This window comes from Natator depressus, chromosome 1 (genome assembly GCF_965152275.1).
Source record: "Natator depressus isolate rNatDep1 chromosome 1, rNatDep2.hap1, whole genome shotgun sequence".
In the NCBI taxonomy this organism is placed as follows: domain Eukaryota; kingdom Metazoa; phylum Chordata; order Testudines; family Cheloniidae; genus Natator; species Natator depressus.
Genome location: NC_134234.1, coordinates 134,534,727 through 134,557,873, shown reverse-complemented (window position 1 = coordinate 134,557,873; position 23,147 = coordinate 134,534,727). Strand labels below are relative to the sequence as shown.

The window sequence follows — 23,147 nt, the reverse complement described above, 5'->3', positions numbered from 1 at the left end:
ATTTTTAATCTCTACTAAACTGGACTGGATGCATACTGGTCACCAACAGGCTCTGAAGCTCATTTGCAATGTTTTGAGACTTCCATGCCCCTCAACGCTGTCACACCTTTGAGACTGAAGTGCATTTTCTGGAAAGATGAGTTTGTTAAAGTTCTGACCTTTTTGCATAGGCAGGATCTTCCACTCTCTGCACATACAGGTGACATCTTCTGCCCACTGCTGTCAGGGTGAAATCCTGACCCCCTTGAAGTAAATGGTAAAGCTCCCATTCAGTAGGGCCAGGAGTTCACCTTCAGTGTTCTTAAACTATCCCTGTAATGTGTGTCCCACCTAGTTCTTAAAAGGACATTAACTCCCATTTCCTGGAATATTAACACTACAAAGATAACAAATAAACACAATATCCTCATTCATCTCAAAATATAATTGTGCAATTAAAAAGTAATTTTGACAATTATTCCAGCATCCTCCTGTTCATTTACATATTTTATCCCCATGATTCATCAGTCATGTTTGAAGCCACAACCTTTAGATACATTTAAACCTTTAGAGACCTCTTCCACTTCAACCATAGGAGTATCTGGTGGGCAAGTCCAGAGTGTGTGTTTGTGTGTGTGTGGCGGCGGACAATACAGTTTATCACTGAGTTACATAACTATTTGTGAATTAGAATGTTGGTAATCATGTTTCCTGGGTTTTCTTCCTGGCTCTGGGAACACAGACATGGTTTAGTGGTTAGACAGGGAGTAGCTAAGTGTAACAACATCCTTGTTTGGGTTGGCTGTAGAAAACGAACCTGTAATCTCTGAGCATGAGCTGCTACTATCTGACCTAAAAATTAATGCTTATTAGCCTGGGTGCTGTAGCAGACTCACTAACCTCTATATGTAGTCTAGCCACTAGAGAGGGACAAAGGTCCTTATTGTGACTGTTGGCTACACAAGTACATAATCTGGGCCATTTCCTCTGACAGGCAGTGTGGCAAACTGGATGGATGAGACTTGGTGTGTCCTGTGAGTGAGCTGGCTTCTATTCTCAGTCTGCCTGCACTGACCACATCCAACCTCTCCGTTATCTTAGCTGTTAAGTGGGCAAGTGATAGTCCCTAAGATAGGGGTATGTGAGGCCTTAGTTGATGAAGGTTGTGAAGTGCACAGAAATATTAAGACCAGTTTGGAGAAGATTAGAGCCAAGAGGCTTTTGGTTTGTAGTTCATTGTACCTTCCCCTAAGGCTACAGGTTATCAGGGGGAAGGGTCTCCTTTTCCTCCCATTGTACCCTGCAATACAGAGGTCTGCCTTGGGTGGCACTCTTCTCCCAAAAGGCACTACAGGGCTGATTTAACTTGTGCTGATGGATAAAAGCCCTCAAGGCTCTGCTCAGTCAAACAGGATTGCTGGAGGTGTGTTAAGATCCATCCTCACCCCCTCGCCTGCCCTGGAGTGCCTCCTCTGCTGTGGTGGGAGCAGGAAGTTCAGGAGGACTAAAGTAGGCCTTCCTAGAGTTCCCCCAGCTGCTGCTTTAAGTCCCTTTTCCACTGCTGGCGTGGCTGAGAAGCTGGCCTTTATTGCAAATAGCACTACCCCGAATGAAAAAGGAGCTTGAAAAGAAAAGAAAAATTAGTAGCACACTTAGCTTTATTGAAATTGAACAAATAACTTTTTTAATAAATGCTTTTACGGCAAGTGTAAAATTTTAAATGATCTTGTTATGTTTTATCTTACAGTTTCTTTTTCTGTGTAAGCAAAAATACCTTTTTTATTTCAATTTTTTATTTTTTTTCCTACTTTAAAACATGTAGCAAGGATTTGAACCATGTAGCTCTGGCACCAAAAGGTAACAGGTTATGAAAATCACAGTACAGTTTTAAAATTCTTAGGTTAGTCAATGATATTTAAAATGATCGCCACTTTGAGTAAAGATATAAATTAGAGGTCTGTAAACAAGTTGTGTTTACCTACAGAGCTATCAGTTGCAGCTACAATGAGAGCAGTAATAGAAAGAAACAGAAAGTCAATGCTAAACTGAGCTACACCAGCCAGGAAACAAGTTCTCAATAAATAGTGTGGTACAGAGTAGCACAATAGGTAAAATACAGTTTGGCACCTCAAGCTGCATGTAAAAACAGCAGAAATGAAATGAAATAAGTGCACTCTCTTAGAACAAAAATAAAATGGGCAGTTTAACTGGTTTCTATGAGTGTCAGCTATCAAATAAATAGCACAATACACAAGTTTGACCCCAAAATTACAATTCTAATAAAGCAAGATAATATTAAAATGCACACTCACAAGGATATTAAAGTATAAATCATTTTTCCCTGTTAGTAGAAATCAGTGACAACGCACAAAAGGACTTCGTGGTGAACTGCTAACTACAGACATTTTAATGGAATGTAGCTCAGTAGACTTGTTTTCAAATAGAAAGGCAGCATTATCCTGAATAAGTTTGGTCCTCTTATAACTCACTGTACTGTAGCCATTACAGTCCCATAATAGGTGTTTCAGGTTGGTCGGTTGTTTTTATTTTCTTCAATATCTTAGTGACACTGTTGAGTAAAATTTGGCCCTGTTTAAGAATGTCTGATCAATGCAGAATCTGGAAGAACAATATTGAGTGTACGTAAGGGGATCCGTATTGCATGGTCCCACGGCATTTTTTTTTGGTAATCGGTCACTTTTTTCCTATGCTTTTTCTTCCGTTCCATTTTTTGTCTTATTCTCTTCAGTAGCATGGGTGAAAAAAAATCCTCAGTCCAAATGACAGAAAGACATTTCATGGTTTATTTACAAGCAAATCACTTTGGCTACAAGGTCCCAGCAACCCCAGAGGGTTGCCTACTTCTTGTGAATATCCTCGTGCCGTATAATTTTGTACGTAATCCAGTAAAAGATGTTGAAAATGAGGAAGGCTAGTGGGAACGCAGCTCGGGATATCGTATCAATCCTTTTTGCACGGTCAACAAACTTCTTTTTGATGGACTCCGAATCCTTTGGTGGCGCCAGAGGGGGGTTTGGAGGAGTGGCCTTGACTGCAGTGCCGTCTTTGACCTGGAGACAGTGACCCATCCCATAACCACTGAAATTGAATCGACTGTCACGGGTAACGTCATCTTCCTGGAGGATAAAGGACAGAAATAAGAGGCAATCAATTGTCTGTGTAGAATACAATTAAGGTTGTAGCATCCAGGAGCACTGCAAAGTTCCTTAACAAACCAGCGGACAAGCTTTGTGGTTCAAGTTAATATAACCCTGCCCTACAAAATTCCACTGGTTCGCTCGCCTCAAGCTGTATAATATTTTTTGACAGGTGAGTAAATATCATGTCCTTTATCATCAACCTGATAACTAGGTGATGAAGACTTCGTGCCTGAGCTGGTAAATTGTCATGACCGTTTTGCCAAGCTGATAGAATAACAATGTTTGAGCTACAATTACTGTCAGCCCTCCACGAATGATTCAAAACCACCAAACAAGTGACTCCATTCTTTTGCATTCTACTCGGGATGAAATGCAAGCCCAGAAGCTGCCCTAGTTCCTAAATTTGATGTGGCTGAGGACAAGAAAAGTCAGGAAGAGTGTAGAGAACTCACTTGCTGTGCTATTTGTTTCACTGTTATTATTATTATTTCACTTTTTTTTTGACTGACAGACATTTCACTGTTGATTTTACATAAACTTTCCTGAGGTTCACGAGTGCAGAGTGCTCTCTCATGTCTCTAACCCACAGCTTTCTGATGGCAATACAGGGCAAGGGACTGCAAAAAACAATGGGCCAGAGCTACAGCTCGTGTGAAGCTTCTTAACTCCACTGTCTCTCCTTCTGTTGAGGGTCACCCATCTGTACCACCTGCATCATCAAGCTTGCTTTGCTTACCTTAGAGCTGACATACTGATGTGAGCAAACAACAATGCATCACAAGCCATGATAAAAGAAACAAGTTATACTGAGTGAGGATAAAAGAAGTGAAGGCAACAAATAGTGCCTTTCAGACCCAAGTACTTTGGTGTGAAGACTGCCATATGCTATAATCACCAGTAGGTGTATAACTGTATTAACACAAGGCTTGTTACCGCTTGGGTCCTTTTCATCTCAAATCTTCAGCAGCGTGAAAGTGAAATGTTTTGCTCTCTTGTTGCGATTTGTTCATTTTCAGTCCTTCTGGGAAAAGCTAAAAAGGTAAAAGTTCTGCTCCTACTATTATTATAAATAAGTAAAGTGCCTAAAGATGAGACTGCTGAGACGCGAGTTCAGGGCACGGTGCTTCTCTTGCATTAGTCAGTGACAGTCCTAAACCCTGCTACAATGCAGGCAGAGCCACTGCCTGCAGTACTTTCTGGGTCACTAGCCATTGTAGACAAAATACAAACGCAGGATGTGGAAGGTGATTAAAGGACAGCAGTTGTGTTATCACATGTATTTATTTTAAATATATACATATATTCTCAAAAAGAAAAGGAGTACTTGTGGCACCTTAGAGACTAACCAATTTATCTGAGCATGAGCTTTCCTGAGCTACAGCTCACTTCATCGGTTTAGGAGGAAGTATAGCCTATCGTTAGCTTTAGCTTTAGGAGGAAGTATAGCCTATCTGACTGAGCACAGGACTAGGAGACTCCAGAGTTCTAGTCCCAACTCAGCCACTGCCTTGTTGTGTGTCGCTGGGCAAATCATTTCAATGCTCCAGGCCTGATTCTGATCTTATGCTACTGTAAATCCAGATAACACACCTGGAGTCACTTCCAATTTATACCAGTGTAACTGAATGCAGATTCTAGCCCCTGTATTCAATTTTTCCATCTGCAAAAGAGGTATAATAAATACCTACCTCATGAATTGTAAGGAATAAGTTGTTGTTATATGTGCAGGATATCAAAGATAGAAAATGCTATACTGTAGGAATACGGTAGTATTACCTTTATTATTTTGTTTTTAAAAAGAGCTTTTTCAGTAACCTTTAAAAATACCAAAGATACACATAGAAATGCAAGCAGCAAGATGTTCTTACAACAGGTGACAAACTGGTTTTTCTCTGTTGCATGATAAATTATTCTTGCCCAACAGCCCACAGGGTGGGGGAAGTATAGTTATTTTACTTACTGAAAATATACAATACTAGTTTCTAGGTGCCTCGATGACATGCAAAATACAATCCATTATAATAAAACAAAACAATAGAGAAATAGCAACAACTCCCATCAAACCAAGCCCTTCTGCAAGAAACATAACCCAACTTCACATCCTTCTATTCTCCCACCCCCAGCTCCCTCCATCTCACACATTTTAGCTCTTCCCAGAATGGCCTTTGCTGTGTTCCTTGAACATCAAGAGACTCAGGCTATATCAGACCAAGGGAGGGAGTGTATTCCAAATTTAAGGTGCCTTTCAGCTCCAGCTCCTCAATGTGCTTGTAGCCCAGAAACCGAAAGCCAGTTTCTCAGGTCTAAGCTAACCACAAACTTGCACTAGTTTAACTACAGTTGTGTGTTTTTAAATAGATTTAATTAAATCAGTTCAAGTGTGTGTGTAGATAAGGCCTCAGATAGTCAAGCCCCACACTATTTATGGCTTTCTAAATTAAAAATCTATGTTAAACTCCATCTAGAAGCCAACAAACATCCACTGCAGAAGATAATGTATCAGTGTCGTGCCCACTTAATATGTGAACTTGCTTCAACTGCTAAATGAATGCAAGCTTAGCCTAATACAGCACATTGCCACTAGCCAGTCTAGATGAATTAAAGATGTGGGTTATCGAGAGGAGGGTCACAGCTGAGTGAAACAGTCCCAATCACCTAGCCAGGCACAGACAGAAAAAAAGCAGCCATTTTCACTGGTAATGGTCTACGAAGACTCCCAAATTCCACACTTGAGTAATAAATGGGACACACTTTCAATCAAAGAAACAGCTGTTGGCCCAGATCCTGAACTGTGGCCAAGAAACATTCAGAAACAGGCTCCATGATATGGAAATGAAATGTAACGGTCTCCCTGTAATATATTCTTAATTTTATGTCCATTTATGGAAATGATAAAGGGTGTGTGTGTGTGTGTAGTTTAGTTTGTATGGAGAGCTGTAACTTGCATGGGGTTATAATAAATGAAAAAGAAATATGAGCAAGATTGAAGTGCTATGTCCCTTAACTGTTCATTCCCAGACTGTCAGAAGAATTGTGCTGTGAAAATTAAATATGACACTTGTCTGTAGGAGGCGACACCATAGTGTAGGGCATAATTACTGTGCTCTCTACATGTACACCAAGCTTGATCAAATCCAGTGGATTGCCTGGAGAACCAAACTATCTGGGCTCCTCTGAGGTATGTGAATGACTCTGTCTGGATGTTAAAGTCTCTCAGGACAATGAAGTTTGGAGACTTCATTCCTGCTGGGGCACCTGGATTGGCCACTGTCGGAGGACAGGATACTGGGCTAGATGGATCTTTGGTCTGACCCAGTATGGCTGTTCTTATGACTCCATAACCAGGTTGGATAACAGTTCTGCCAGTCCATTTGTGATGTACACACAGTCGTCTGGTCAGCATATCAGCGGGAATCTCACATTAGTCTGCCTCTGGGTATACATAGCAGAAGCATTCATTCCCATTATTTTGCTTTGGGGGTTATTTCCCTTTCTGCACTAAATGGATATAGCATAACAACCTCACTTTCCTTGTCCTGCCTGGGCTTATGCAGGTCTGAGTAGACTATAGTGTGGTTATTTTAAATGTATGTAATTAGTGCTGCATTTTAATTAAAATGTGAGACAATCATTAACAGGGCTGCCAAATTGTGACAAAAGGGAACGGGAGTTTTATTAAAGAAGTGAGTTTGCACGCAGGAAAATCCTTCAACCCAGAGATCCCAGCTGAGATGAAGCACACAGGGCAATAGAGGCAAATGCCTGAAGAACCCAGGACAGAGAGGCAGAGATCAGAGACGCACAGAGACCCAAGGGAAGTGGTGTGGTGGGAGCAAAGCTGATTTGGGCTTGATTCCACTCTGTTTAAGTTTAAAGCTGCACTAACTCCAGGGAAGTCAGTGTAGTTAGACCAATGTAAAACCAGATCTGTTTGGGTGAGGTCTGTGGGTCAGTGACAAACTCCAGAACCCTATCTGCCTACAAGGCAACCAAATACAATTTAATTTACAACTACATTTGCTAAAACCTAAAAACTTCCCAAACTGTAAATACGTAGGATAAACTTCCCTGACACAAGTCTGCCTGCCTTTCTCATTGATTTGTATGGGGAATGAATTTCTGACCAGCCTAATTGCTCTCAGTGAGTGGAAAATGGTTGCCCATTTTTAAAGGGGCTTTAATCCTGCTCATTCTGTGCATCTGGTGCATGACAGCCTCCAGGTACCACCACCATGTGTCCCTCACCGCTACAGTCCGGTAAGGGAAACACCTCCACCAGAGCCAACAATTGAGACCCTGAGGTTGTCTGCTGCACTGGGATTATTCTTTGACAGTAAATTCCCAAGTGCTTTCACCCAGCCCAGGTTTAAATGTTTCCGGCAATGTGGCTTCCACGACTTCCCTTGGGAAATTACTCTATGGTCTATGCTTCAGCTCGAATCAATTTGAGGGACTTATTCTTTGTCCTGGACAGTCCTGGTCACCTGATCCAGTGAAGAGGACAAAATGATGTAGCGTTGTAGTGTCTTAACTGACTCCTAGGACTTGGTTACAGCTCTAGTGTGGCTGGCAGCCCAACAGATCTCACTGTTAGGAATCTTTTCCTGATTTTTTCAGCCTTGGTTTTCAATTCTTTCAATTTTCCCTCTTTTCAGTGAGACCGTATTTAGGGCTAGATTGTAAGAATACAATCTTCCCTAAGTAAGGGGCAGCGCCTATCTCAGAGTCACTGTGTGGTCTCTGGGGAAGCAGTGTCATCTGCAGCAGCCTTTTGATAGACAGTGATGACTTCCCTTTTTATGCCTGCTGGCTGGTGAAATGGGTGAGGGAGGGTGGATTTAAGGCTTCACCCATGCCCTGCCTGCTTACCTACATCCCACTCATATGCATGGAAAGGAGAGTGGCAACCCTACAGAGGGTCCCCTGAGCTGTGACCCACAATGTAGGTAGCCTATACAGGAAATTAAGGGAGTACCTTATGCACCCATACTCCCCCTGTAGTTGCATTGAGCAAGCAACAGTCTTCCCCAGCAGAGAAGGAAACCTGGCAGCTACCAACAGCAAAAGAAGGAATGATAAAAGAGGACAATCCATGCCATGTTGTGGGGATGTGGGGAACCAGCTGAATTCCCCTGCCATCTTTGAGTGTTTTCCATATCACTGCCACTTGCTTCGGTCAAACATAACAAATACATGCATATAATTCCTCCAGCTAAAGATTAGCCATGCGGAGAAGGAAAAGAACATGCTTTTTTCCTCCACTGACAGATCCTTTCCTTTAAACTATACACTAAAACCACAAACATCCAGAGAGAGAGATTACCACAGCTTCCTCAGACAGACCTCATGCATTTAATTTATGCAAATGCTTCTCAAAACTAATTAAACATTTCAAATGATATTAATAATTTAAAATCCTTCGCTAAAAATAGACAGGAATGTCTGCACGGTCTTAAAAGTATTCGCATGCAAGTTCCATTAGGTTTGTTTGGGTTTTTTGCAACAAATAAAGACAATTGACAAATCAATGCCTTTTCCAATTAACAGTTTTAAGCACTGAGCTTCTCATCAGTAAAGTGTTGGGTTTTCTCCATATCTTCCATACTATAGATTATCCTCTTCCTGGCTTTGCATATCATTTATGTTCTGCTAGCCAAAAATCTCAATCATCTGGATTTCACTGGCAGTTTTTACATGGCTCTGAAGTGAGATTGGGTTAAACAAAGTTGTTACATCTTAAAAACATTCTGACAGCTTGATGCCATTAGGAATTTACTACCACAAATTCTCCGTTGTCTTTTCATTTTTATCTGCTTTTATAAAAGGATCATTCTATTAAAACATTTTTTTTATTCATAGCAAATGAGACATCATAAGATTAAAGATCAATAGGCATTCAAAGATACAGCAACCTGATCTGTTAACCTTTTACGCAATTGTTTTTTCATTGGGTAAGTGATAAATGCAAACTCCCACAAGGTCATTAATAATATGCATAGGATGGAAATGAAATAAGGCCTGTGTAAAATCTGACCATAGTCATGTACACCAAGCCCAAGTTTGCTATATGGTCTTGTACAGTTGATAGTTGTTTACCATATAGACTGCATTGCATGTATTTGTGTTTGGGCATCTCTTTGCTATAATGGTCTGCATTCCTTACTTGTTGTCTATGGTATGATAGATTTGGAAGGAGTTTGGGGAATACTCAATGGGATAAAAATTAACTCATCTGTATAGTGGGCCAGCCCACTTTATTGCTTTCCAGTCTTGAGAACAGGAGCAGTGATACATCCAGCAGAGAACAGGAGCAGTCTTTAATGGAAGAAAGGGAATTATGGAAATAGGAGATATTTTACATGCCACTATCAGTTTCCTCCTCCCAGCTGTCTCCTCCTTTGCCTCTGCTGGTTGCAGTAAAATCTCAGCAGTCCACTCTCTCCCTTTTACTCCTTTTCCCATCATATCATCAGCCTACTAACCCCCAGCCCTGGCCAGCGCCTGTTTTCTCTGCTCCCACTCCCATACCACTGTCTCTGGAGAAAGTCTCAAGACCATGCAGATTTTCACCAGGGTGGTTTGCTCATCCTTCTTTTTCAAAATGGTCCTGGCCAAACAGCATCATGTTGCCATTGTCGCTGGCTCCCAGGCCCATCACATCCATTGTCTATTTGCCACATGCAAGTCCCTTCACAAATCCTCTTCTCTTCCTGCCCCCTCCTCCCGTTCCATACAAGATCTCGCTCTCTTTTCCAAAGAGAAGACCAACAAGCTTTCCCATGATTTCTCTTTCCAGCCCCTTTCCTTTCCTTCTCTAAGGCCATGACTAGACTGGGTGGGGATGCACGGATGTAGCTATGCCAACACTCTTCTCATTCTCCTCCAGGATTAATGCTCTCACCTGCTGAATACTTCTAATCCCTCACCCTGCTCCTATGAGTCCATTCCCTCCGGCCTCTTAACCTGATTTAACCCCAACATCTCCCTCCTCCTCAATTTCTCTTTACTCTTTGGATCCTCCCTCTCTAAATAAAAGCATACAGGGGACTCCCCCATTCTCAGTAAAATACCATTGGATTCACCAGACTGTCCCGCTTCCACCATATCTCTTTCCTTCCCTTAATCTCTAACCTCTTTAAATATGTCATTTATAATTATTGCGTAAAATTCACTGATCTCTGCCAGTCTGTGTTCTGTCCCCTTCACTCCACCAAAACTGCCTCACAAAGATCTCTAGTGACCTCTTCTTAGCCAAATCTCAAGGTCCCCACAGCATCTCACTCTTGACCTGTCCACTGCTTCTGCAATTCTGTCCTCTCCCAGTTCTATTCCTAATGTTCTAACTGTTACTTCAGCATCTCTTTTGGTGGGTCCTTCTTGATCATCCTCACAGTATCAATAGGAGTGCCACAGGGCTCTCTCCTCCCTCCTTCGTGATTTACACCTTTTCTTTGGGTGGCCCATCACTTCACTCAGTTTCAACCATCATATCTATGCTGATGACTCTCATATCTATCTCTGTACCCCAAATTCGTGTCTCTCCATCCAATCCTGCACCTCAGTTTCTCTTTCTTAACTTGCTCCTAAACAAACGCCTTATCTTCCTCTTCCAAAGCATCTCCTTTCTCCGTGTCACTGGATCACGTAGGAGGGTACAAAGCAGCTGGAGCATTCTGCTGAATGTGACCTTTAGATATTTGTTAGCCCAATAACCTCACCCAGTGCCCTCATAGTCAACATTTGAGCTTCTTGTGGACTTCAGATTTCTGCATCCTCATCCTTTGTCCAAAAAGAAATTTGCTCTTAGAGGAACAGTTCTGAGGCCCAGCTGGACTCCTAAGAACACTAACATAAAAAACGTTGGGTCACAGGCTCTTGATTGCCAAACCTGTTTCAGTGAAAACAATATAGACTTGGCTACTAAGGTACATGAATTTCTCTCTCTCTTTAGTTTCTGAGAATAACTAAACATGCTTGAATGCTTACACTGATTTTAAGTGACTTAGAAATGTAGACTTTTAAATAGAAGTTGAACAGAAAACCAGCTAAATAGAAGAACACACATCTGTTTTTGGAAATTCATATAGTTTCCCATATCTCAAAATAGTTCTAATTATGCAAGACATTTTGCAACAGCTCATGATCTATTTGTACTACATTTCACTAAATAGGCCATTCCCAGATCCTGACATGAAAAACTGAAGTATCGTTGAATCATGTTGATTGACCCTTCCCTGTCTTGGCTTGTTCTGATGGCTCAGAAACTTGCTGCATGATCCGCTTACTGAATTTTGGAAAATGAATACTAAAAGTATGCAAACCCAGAATGTGGGATTTTGTTATTTTTCTAAGTTTGGAGCTTAACAGAAAGAGTTGCCAATCATGCATATTAGATGGTGCTCTATGCTACGCAAAACTCAATAACTTGCTAAATTATCCATAAGAAGAGAGATTAATGATTCAGCATAGTGCTGGAACTGCAGTGCCATGCCCAGTAATAACAGGTACAGTAAGGGCATCTGCCTTTTCTTATATTTTCTAAATTTATAACTGTGTGCTAAATTCTATATTAGCATACACAACGCCTACAGGAACACATGCTTAATAGATAAGCAATATTTGTTCAAGCTTTAGGTGTTTGCTAAAGATAAGGCTCAAACTGATGTGTTTTCAACTACTGTTGGTTCTATTCTTAGAGAATGAAGTTTGGCACTCAATAACATCGATTGCATATGTTCTTTTTATACCTGAAGGAATGTCAGTGTCTTGAAATTAAGGGGTGGAGGAGTGCGGAAATAAGGGGAGAGCGATTTGGGGCTGCAGCAAGGGGAGGAGGGCTTTGGGGAGCAGGATAAATGGGAATGGGAAGTCGGGGAGGTGAGGGAGATTGGGGGCTCAGATGAGGGAGGTGTGGCACGCCCAGCTCTGCCAGTGCACCAGAACCATGCAGCTCCAAATTCCCCCTGCCCCCAGTGCACCCCAACCCCCTGCACCCCACAGCTCTGCCAATGTACCCCAATCCATGCACAAACCCTGCACACATCCACACCCATAGACTGTAGCTCTTTGGGGCAGGAAGCGTCTCTGTTATTAAAGTGGTGCAGCAGCACCACTACAGGTAAGGTTGTCTCACAACTTCTATTTAAAAGTCTACCTTTCTAAGTCATTTAAAATCAACCTGTTTTGTTGGATTCCTTTGAAAATTTGGTGCATCTCAGAAGGATGCAGGGTAAAGTTAGTGACCCAAATTTGGGGTCCTTTGAGCTAGGGGTCATGGAGAGGTAACCCCTGAAAAAAAACAGCATTTTTTTCAAAAGGTTTCTAAATGGCTTTTATTTTATTTATTTATTTTTGTGGGGTGCGTACAGAGCTGGAGATCCAACTATTGAGGTGATGCAGGTCAAAATGGTCAGTCTGACAAGGTTTATCCAAGGTAGTGCATGGCACCCATTAAATCTTTGGGAGACCCAAATTGAGAACAGCATCTAAGCACATATTCCCTTCTTCTCTTACACAGATGTGTAGTCTGGAAGGACTGCAGTGTGCATGCACCAATAAAGGAAAAAAACATGAGAGGGTTTCTATAAAGCCACTTTATGCTTGCCTGGGTAGTTCAAAGGAATAAGAAAATTTATCCATGTCTTACCTGAAACTGTCCTTTCATGGACTAATGAGGTCTCCAGACCCAGGACGTTGGGCACTCTGCTCTATGCAGCCCCAGAGGAAGGCCAAACCTGTCAATCAGAGGCAGGGGAGTTGTGGCTCCACCCACAACTGCCAATTGAGACACTTCCATAGCCTAGCACTCTATATCAGTAAGGAAAATTAAGATCTAAGACAAAAGAGAACAACCCTCCTGCAGAGCAAGGAATTCAATGAGCAAACAAACACTGAGTGCCAATTTATTATTCAATGTATTTTCCCAATTAACACCCCATACAGGGCAGGGGGATCTGTGGACCTCAGTACTCCAAGAAAGGAAATGTTCAGGTAAGACAGAAAAAAATGTCCTATTCTTATTTGTAATGATGTCCATAGAGCCATCACATTGATATTTTCATAGAAGTGCCCACTTTGGGAGGGGATGGGGGGGTGGAGAACAACAACATTCAGTTATGTATAGATGTGAAAGAGGATAACCTTTTCCTAATAGTTACTGGGATACCATAGTAAAGAACATCTGTCTACTGAAGGCAGCATCAGATGGCTGGATGTTCAGCTTGTAGAATTTTGAAGGTAGCATGAACAGTTGCTCAGGTGGCTGCTTTACTTGTATGAGGAATATGATCTTTCTGCCCATGAATTTGCCATGGCTCTGAGGGAGAGAGCTCTGACATTGGAAGATGGAGCTAGGCTTTTTGATTTGTAAATTTCTGATATACGGTATCTCAGCCATCTGGAAATGGATGTTTTCAAAGTCTGACACCGGATAATAGAGCACAAAGCTTTTGTCCTTCTGGCCTGAGCTGTGCAGCGAATAGATCAGGGGTTGGCAACCTTTCAGAAGTAATGTTCTGAGTCTTCATTTATTCACTCTAATTTAAGGTTTCGCGTGCCGGTAATATATTTTAACGTTTTTAGAAGGTCTCTCTCTATAAATCTATATATTATATAACTAAACTATTGTTGTATGTAAAGTAAACAAGGTTTTTAAAGTGTTTAAGAAGCTTCATTTAAAATTAAATTAAAATGCTGATCTTATCAGTTTAGTGCAGTGGTTCTTAACCTGGGATGCACGCACCCTCCGGGGGTGCGAGACATGTGAGATTTTTTTAGACGGTAAATCATTGAAAACACGAATTAAGCACAGGCACGTAAGTACAACTACTTTGTGTCATCAAACAGTATGTATTTATTAACATTATACATTTTTAACCATTACTGTAATATACAAAGTTTTTAAGTTTTTAAGCTAATTGTAGTGTAATTTTTTATAAGGGCTGCCAAGCGCTGGGCCCAGGCCAGGAGCAGAGCCCTGGGCTGGCTGCCAATACCCTAAGCCGGCAGGAGAGCTGAGCAGGGCCGGGGTCCCGGACCCCAGCTGGCAGGCGGCTGGAACCCCAGACCAGCAGCAAGGTGAGCGGGGTCGGCAGCTGGTATCCCAGGCCGGCAGCAGGCTAAGCAGGGCAGATGGCCAGGACCCCAGCTGGCAAGGGCCTGACAGCTGGAACCCCAGACTCAGCGGACTGAGCTGGGTGGCGGACAGAACCCCAGACCGGCAGTGGCTCACCCACTGCTGGTCTGGGGTTCCGCCGGCTCCTGCCAGCGGGGTCCGGGCCACTGGCCCCACTCAGCCCGCTGGCGGCCGGGGGTTCCGTTCACCCAGGCAGGCAGCGGGCTAAGCGGGGCCGGCGGCCAGGACCCTGGCTGGCAGCAGCATGCCAGTAAAAATCGGCTCGCGTGCCACCTTTGGTATGCGTGCTGCAGGTTGCCGACCCCTGGAATAGATACATTAGGAGCTCTGCAGACATCCACAGTATGCCACAGTTTCTCTTTGAATGGGTTGGAGCTGAATAGAAGGATGGAAGAACAATGTCCTGTGCTTTTATAGAGCCTGAAGCTAATCTTTAGTATGAAACCAGGGTCAATTCTGAGGACCACTTTAGCTTTAGGGAATGTGCAGTGTGGCAGTTCCAGGAAAAGAGCTCCTAACTCCAAACCCCGTGAACAGACATGATAGTCATAAAACAAGCCATTTAATTATTAAAAAGTAGGGACACCTTCGTGAGTGGTTGACATGGAAGGTCTGTAATGGCACCGAGAACCAGATAAGATCTCATAGAATAACTTTATGCAGGGCAGGAGGAGGTAGTAGAGATGCTGCTGTCATAAGAAAAATGTTGGACATCTGGGTCAGAAGAGATTCACTACGTCTCTACTGCATAAAGGATGCAAGGCAAAGCAGTAACTTGTTCTTTGCGAGTGTGAACTGCCAGAGTCCATTTTGAAGAAATTCAAGAGTCTATGGTACCAATGCAGATTTGGGGTGGGGAGGAGTTGGGGGAGGACTTGAGACCCTTGTCTTGGCACCAATGGTTAAAGCTCCATCAAATCCTGGCATACGCTCAGTTAGTAGATGTACTGGCTAACCTTGTTGGCTTACGAGGCTCTGTTCAAGAATTAGGCAGCTAGGCTCAGACTGTCTGGATTTTGATGCATGAGATTAACTGGCCATTTTAATATCATATCCCTTCTGGATGGAAAGCAGATGGGAGGTCTTTGTACCCTGTCAAGGAGATCAGAAAGCCAAGGTCTCCTTGGCCAAAATGGGGATGCCAGAATAACCAGTGCTGCTTCTCTGTAGCATTTTGGTGAGGAGAGGAAAGGGTGGGAAAGCATATGAATACCTTTTGGCCATCTTTGCAACAAGGCATCTTTTGCCTTTTCTCTGTGATCCCACCAGCAAAAGAATAACACTGAAACCTTGTCATTTAGGTAGGAGGTAAACAGATCTGTCACTGAGAGACTAAATTTCTTTACCAGGAGATGAAACACCTCTAGGTGTAGTTCCTGTTCTGATGATCTAACTTTTGCCTGATGAGCCAGTCAGCTGTAACATTCAATTTTGCCTTGGATTTGGGAGCAAATTGACTGCGCATTGTCCTTTTCCCAAGTCGTCAGGAGGTGAGCTTCTCTTTGAAGGACTGCAAACCTTGTTCCCTTTGTCTGCAGATGTATGACATGGCTGAGATGTTGTTTGCTATGATTAGCACTTGAGGTAAGTCAAAATATGGGAGCAGAGTCTTGACACCATATGGATTGCCCTGAGTTATCGCAAGTTTATGCTGTGCTTGCTCTCTTGTTTGGACTAGATTGGACAGTCTTCCTTGGACAGTCCTTAACCTGTGTGAATGACCCTAGAATCCTCCTGGTGTGAGATGCCTTTGCTGTTGGGTGGATAAAAGATAGTTGAGAGAGGAATAAGGAAAAGCTCTATAATGCCCCCATGTGAGCATCGACCCACTAAGAATATCCACATGGGAGACCACTGATCCCGGATGAGACAGAGGCATATGAATGCATACTCTCCTGGAGAGGCTGGCTGTTTTGAAAAGATTTCTCTGCTTCTCCAGCCTTTCCTTCAATAAGCAACTTTGCAGAGGACAGTAACTCAGAGATTGGGAATATGCTGAGACTGGTAACTGACTCACAAAACGTGGCTCTGCAGTGTCTTTATTGCTTCAGTGGCACAGGCTATGGCTGACACTGGATGAGACTTGGAGAAGGAGGTCACCCAGGAAGGGATAGACATAGAACCCTTGTTTTCTGACAGCTGCTATTAACACTACCAGCACTTTCGTAAACACTTGCATCATTGTAGCTAAACCAAAGGGCAAGGACCTGTATTGGTAATGTTGCGCTCCCAGAGCAAAACTGAGGAAGTATCTGTCAGGCTCTTGAGTTGGGATCTGGAGAAAGGCATCCTTCACATCTATAGATGTCATTCAGTCCCATCCGTTGATGGCAGCGAGTGTGGATTTTAAGGTCACCATTTTGAAATTTTATTTTATTTATTTTATTTATTAATTTTAATGATCTGTAGAGATATTTGATGTCGAGACGTGCCCTGTAGCCATTTAAAAAAACAAAACAAAACAAGGAACAATACAATGTAAAGCTTTTCTTTTTCTCTGAAGAGACAGGAGGGGTTCAATTGCTCCCATTTGTAGGACATCTAGGATGGCTTTCTGCATACCCTGACTCCTCCTCAGGTTCGAAGCTCTTTTTTTAAATAGGTTGAGAGAGACCATACTTGCAATACCATCCACCCACGTTAGCATTGCTTGTGAAAGCATGTGAGGCACTTAGGGTGTCAGCGGGCAATTCTCTGGTGTTTGTTTATTCTTGTTGGCCTGATGCCCTCAGTTGCAGGGCCTACTGCAGCTGCACAGGTGGGCCTCAGGGAAAAAGGTCTGGGACCGCCCGTGCTAGAGGCATCCCCTGAATCAGATTCTTTAGAAGATGGAACTTGAGGGCTTTCTTGTGCTTTATGTTAAAGTGACGAAAGGGTTCTGAACATTTGTGAGCCGTTATTATTCCTCCACTTGATCCTCTTCCTCCTCCTCAGATTGATGGTTCCCTAGAAGTGTGTGTGTGTGTGTGTGGGGGGGAAACTTTATAGTTGCTCTTTTGAGAAGCTTTCTTGCCCTGAGAGAGAGGGGTTTGTGCTGAACTGTGCCCGGAACGGGACTTCCCAGGGTCTTATGTTTTGTTAAAGGGAACTTCCTGGAAGTGGCCGGGAGATAGTTGGAACCCATTCCAGGAGCACCACAGGCTCCAAACCTGGACATTCACAGGGAGTCCTTGGCCTGTTTGCTGCACTGGGAGAGAGTGCTGGGCTGACATTGCTAGCAGGGAGTAACCGAGCCACTGCAGGGTTGGGCAGGGATGTGCTGTGGAATAGAGGCTCCTGAAGGCTCCTTACCAGGCTCTCCTTGCTCTCTCTCTGTCCAGATCCCTGTCAGTAGCGCCTTGCCACCGCAGCAGTGCTGGGGAGTGTCTGGGCAGCTGCTCCGTGATTAATGGAGGTGGCTGTGAATGTCGGCTCCAGTGGCTGGGTCAAAAGCTTCCCTGACTCTTTGATTCTGTATATTAATCTCCACTCCCACTGCATGGGGGATGGGGAGGAAGGAACCTCTCCTGGCTGATCTCGAAGTGCTGCTGTTGCTTGTGCCAGGCCCCACGGGATTTTGCTGCTGAGATGTTGCCCATGTTTCCAGGGGGCTTTCCTATGTGGGGAAGGAGGCTGCTGGAAACGCTATCCCTGTCTGACCACTTGAAAGAGCCTGGGGCCTCCACAGAACAGGTACAGGTCTCCCTGCAGGCATGTAATCAGCAGGGGAGATGCAGGAGACCATCTCTTGTGTTCCCTCTCATCATTCTCCATCATGCTGCAAGTCAGTGGACTGGGTCTTAGGACACCTGGGCTCAATTTATGGCTCTGCCACACACGGTGTGAGTTTGAGCAGTCTCTTAATCTCGCAGGCCCAGATCCTCAAAGGTATTTAGGTACCTAACTCCCATTGGCCCTGTCAAAAGGGGTGAAATTAAATTCCTACGCATGCCCCGGGAGTCACTTAGATACGACAGTGAAGGGGACCAAGTAACTGGACAGATAGTAAAATGAGAGGACCTTGTGTACAGATCTAGAGCAGTTGCCCAGTTTACAGCGATGGAGTGTACTACCTACTGTATGATTTTTCTCCCCGTGATGTTTCTTTGCAAGTTTCCAAAGCACAGTTGCGGATACAACAGGCAGATTTCAATTTAAAATTAAGTATAAGCCTGTGAGAGCTAACATCAAAGCAAAGTTTCATTTCCAAATGCCTCTCAATATAGAGGAATATATGTCCCATTGTACAGGAAAATATAGCAACCCTCAAATAAAGCCATCTCTGGGGCTAAATGCAGCCACCAAACTGAGATCACACTGCACAACAGCGGGGGTGGGGGGGAGGGAATATTAGCCAAGGAGATCAAGGCAAAGCCCCATTCTTACAAAAAGTGCAATGGAGTCTCTGATAGCCTCTGTTTTTAAACGTCCATGTACAAATGAGCTGCATGGAACGCAACGCCCCTGCCTCAGAAGGATGAAGGGCTGTGTCATCCCTGGAAACTGGTTTGAGGGAATCTAGGTATTTCAGAATGTGATGCTTGGGCCACTAAGACATCGCCACAAGGAACAGCTATGCAGGGGACATTTTAAATGTGTTTGTCATGTTTAAACGGTTGCTTCCAACTTCTCTGTCTTGGAATAGCTCCTAAAACAAATGAAAATATAATAAATACAACAATTTGTTTAGTCCTGCTATGAGTGCAGGGGACTGGACTAGATGACCTCTCGAGGTCCCTTCCAGTCCTATGATTCTCTGATTTAGAGATTATATCCAAGGTATGACATACTCATATGTTCCCTTTCTGCTCAGCAGGGACTGCTCTAATAACTATATAAAGCAAAGAAAAAATAGAGAGGCAGTTCCTCCTTATATCATTATAAGATGATGTTGTGTTTAGTTTGCCTACTGCTTCAAAGGTGATAAAATATATGATTTTTTGCCATTATATATGGATGCTGTTTATTAGGTTGTCAAATCCTTGTGCAGAAATCCAATACTGCCCTCTTGTCACACACTTATCTAAAACGTGTACTGCTGCAAGGCCCAAAATGAAATAGCTATTGTGTGCCAACCTGCCAATTTGCCAGTGTTGTCTACAGAGCCGTGTAAAGGTCCTTCTGACTCAAACTACAAGTGTCACATTAGTAGCCAATATGGCTAGCTGCTGCCTTTTATAGAATTATAGAAGCATAATATAGTCCAGGGGTGGGCAAATTTTATGGCCTGAGGGCCACACCAGGGTTCCAAAACTGTATAGAGGGCTGGGTAGGGAAGGCTGTGCCTCCCCAAACAGCCTGGCCCCTGCCCCCTATCCACCCCATCCCACTTCCCGCCCCCTGACTTGCCCCCCTCAGAATCCCCCCCATCCAACCCCTCTGCTCCTTGTCCCCTGACCACCACCCCCCGGGATCCCTTGCCCCTAACCCGGGACCTCACCCCCATCCAACCCCCCCTTGCTCCCTCTCCCCTGACTGCCCCAACCCCTATCCACACCCTCACCCCCAACAGGCCCCCGGGGACTCCCACGCCTATCCAACCCCACCCTCGGTCCCCATCCCCTGACTGTCCCCCCCACCCAGAACCTCCATGCCATCCAACTACCCCCTGCTCCCTATCACCTGACTGCCCCCTAGGACCCTCTGCCCCTTATCCAACCCTCCCCCCCCACTCCCTGCCCCCCACCACCTTACCATGTCACTCAGAGCGGCAGGACTGGCACCCGTGCCGCCCGGCCAGAGCCAGCTACGCCACCGCACTGCCCGGCAGGATCTCGCAGTCCCGCCGCCCAGAGCGCTGGCGGCACAGCGAGCTGAGGCTGCTGGGGAAGGGGGAAGAGCAGGGGAGGGGCCGGGGGCTAGCCTCACCAACCAGGAGCTCAAGGGCCGGGCCGGACGGTCCTGCAGGCCGAATGTGACTTGTGGGCCGTAATTTGCCCACCTCTGATATAGTCTCTACTTTCTTTTCATTCGCCTAATGTTGCGTGATGATAATGAAGATTGCACATACCTTAAAAAAGTCATTTGGGCACTTTAATCCATAGTTCTGCCTTCTCGCCACCAATCTTTACAGAGCTCTGATTGCTAAGCTAACTGCAAACATTCTACAGTCAGATCTGCTTTCTGAGACTCCACTGTGCATTTAAGTTTTTGTGTGCCACCATAAAATAATTATTGGATTAATCTTTGCTCATGACGCACAACTTGAAAATTGCTTCCCCAACCAAAGCAGAAGTTAGAATTGGGAGTAACTTCTAAAAGGGTCTAGATAATGGGGAGCAGTTCTTAAGTCTGAGATGGTAAGCAAAGACTAAAAAGACAGACAAGCTGACGGGAGACTGACAAGGATATGAAATCATATCCCTATATAACTCACATTACATGATTTGAGTTTCAAAAGTTGTTTAGCCTCTGCTGTTACAGTAGAAAGAGAAGTCAGAGAGACCAGTCCTAGAATGGAAAAGATTATTAAGATTCTTGGCTGGGACAATACTTGGTTTTTAAAAACTGACCTTTTTTCCAAGTCTCCTTGGAAGTCAAGGAGAATTATAAGACATCATCAAAAATACTGTGCTTGAGGTCAGCACATCCAAAAAGAAGGTATAGCCTCACTGAGGAGCTGGACCCTCACAAGTCTCGGTGATGAATTCACTGACTGATATAACATGTGATAGCCATGCGATGGAACAAATTATATGAAAGCACTGATTAATATTTTCACCTGCTTTGAACCTCTGACTCTGCTGCATGATAGTTCTCTCCATAAGAGTGGGACAGAAATGAACAACCTACAAGGCCAAATTGTTTTCACCAGTTCCAACTGCTGTGTGCGTCCCATGCAGGACAAAAGAGCTGGAATCTTGCAGTACTTGCCCAGCTTAGAATTACCCCGGCTGGACGAAGCTCTCAATTGGTTTAAAGGTGGTGCCAGCTCCGACAACCACCACTCCCTCCTTTTGGTAAGGAGGGCCCAGAACAGGGACAGAATAAAATCTCCACTTCACATGGCTTTGCCAATTGTCAGCTGGCGTATGATCCCTTAGGGAACATAATCACCTGACATAAATCAGAGCAGCTCTTAGCATGCTCTAACTTGCACCAAGGCCAGAGCAGCTGCAGTGTGAGAATCAAGGAGCTGTAATCTGCTCCCTAACAGCCCTCTCTCTCTCATGTGCTGAATGGGTCTCAATGCTGCAGATCTGGCCCACTGGAACTTAGGTATGCTTCTACAATGCAAGGCCACAGACAGCATATGGCATCATCTTTAGAACAGTGGAATATCAGTAGGGAAAGTGAAACGTGAGAGGAAAAACTAAACAGAACTCAAAGAACATATGTTTTTTGTTGGAATGAAACAATATATAAGATCATATAGGATAAGAAAAGTATTCTTCAAAGAACAAATGTTGAGATCAAATGTATGCAGCTGATAAAAAAAAGATCCAAACACCCGCAAGATAACACAGGACCAGAACAAAAAAGGATGACAAGGTCCTGAGTCTTCACATGGCAAAAAGCAAAATACAAGTTGATTATATTTACCTCAAAACAACACAACATGAGCCTCAAGAAAAAAAGAGACTGATGATCTAAGAGCAAATAAGAGAAACAGACAACACACAAAGATGCATCCCCACCATATAAAAATAATAAAGGAGTATAAGTGGGCAGCAGTACTGAAACTTAAAAGGGTGGTTGCATATTTGAAAAAAAATAGACACATAAGTCCTTCTTTGTATAGACTCAAAAAGAATCTTTTTATCTTCAGCGAGAACTCTGGACATCACTTTTTGTGCCTGCAAAATCTGTTTGCGTCAGACTCTTAATACTCTGACAATCCCCTTGGTCACTAGAAGGAGGAACAGCATTATTAATCCCCCACGTTGACATCCAGAACATAAAAACGGCAACAGAACAGAACATGAAGAGCTCAACCCATGTCTAAAAAATGGAACTGCTTCACTTGCTGTGCATGACAAACACATCTACAACATCTCCAAACCAAGGAAATGTAGGACTTGAATGCATTTTAAAAGAGAATTGCTACTTTAGCCATTCAATTGCATTTATGTCATACTTTTAACTTTGTATAAAGTAGGAGTCACAGCAAAGGGCTGAAACTGGAAACTCAGTTTCCAAATGCTTGGATAGCACAGGTGCGATGTAAAAACCTTGACAACCTGCATCATCCCCAATCTCACACTGTCTTAGCCAACAGAACCATACAGCTAGTGCTCTAACCTACAGGGTTCTTCATGCACCTTGCTGAGTGCTGCCCTTAATGGAGTGCACAGCCCTTAGCATGATCGAGACCTTAAACATCACACTAGGACTGGTACGCTCTCTCACTCTCTCTCTCTCTCACACACACGGAAAGAAAATACTACTAAGTACTTCATGACCAATTTTGGAAAGGTGCTAAATAATTCATAAATGTTAGTGCTGAGTTGACTGGTCTAGCCATATATAGAACCTTTCTGAATTGGGCCTTCCATCCTGAGGAGAAACAGCAGACTGCTGCATGACTCCACTGCAAAGTTCAAAGCTCCATTGTCTAATTTATTTGCAAGTATAAGAAATAGCCAAGAGGTGACATCCCTACCAAGCACTCTGTAGACATAACCCTATTTGCATTCTAACTATGGATTACAATGCAGGACTGCAGACTGTTTAGCTCAAGCAGGTAACATCTTTCTCTTGCTCTCGGTGTGAAATTTGAATTAATATTTTCACAGTTATGCATTTCTGGCCACATTATTAAAATTGTTTTCAAGTACAGACATTACACCCAATAATGATATTACTCATAATAAATAACTATTACTACTCCCCTCTTCTTATTCAGATCCCGCATGATGACTCACTTCTGCTGTGATTGCTACAAGAAATTAGTC

At 43.6% G+C, this 23,147-nt stretch overlaps 1 protein-coding gene across 4 annotated transcripts in view; it reads right to left on the bottom strand.

Annotated features, from left to right (window-relative positions):
- Window positions 1-488: 488 nt before the first annotated feature.
- GLRA2 (glycine receptor alpha 2) overlaps window positions 489-23,147 on the bottom strand; it is a 155,978-nt gene continuing 133,319 nt past the window's right edge. For 2 of the 4 annotated variants that reach the window (XM_074967162.1, XM_074967173.1), the window contains one exon: window positions 490-3,116. In XM_074967162.1, coding sequence (XP_074823263.1) covers window positions 2,838-3,116 — 279 coding nt within the window. In that variant the 3' untranslated portion in view covers window positions 490-2,837. Of the gene's footprint in view, window positions 3,117-23,147 lie in introns of all 4 variants that reach the window. The other 2 variants (XM_074967157.1, XM_074967153.1) reach the window with 2 other exon arrangements.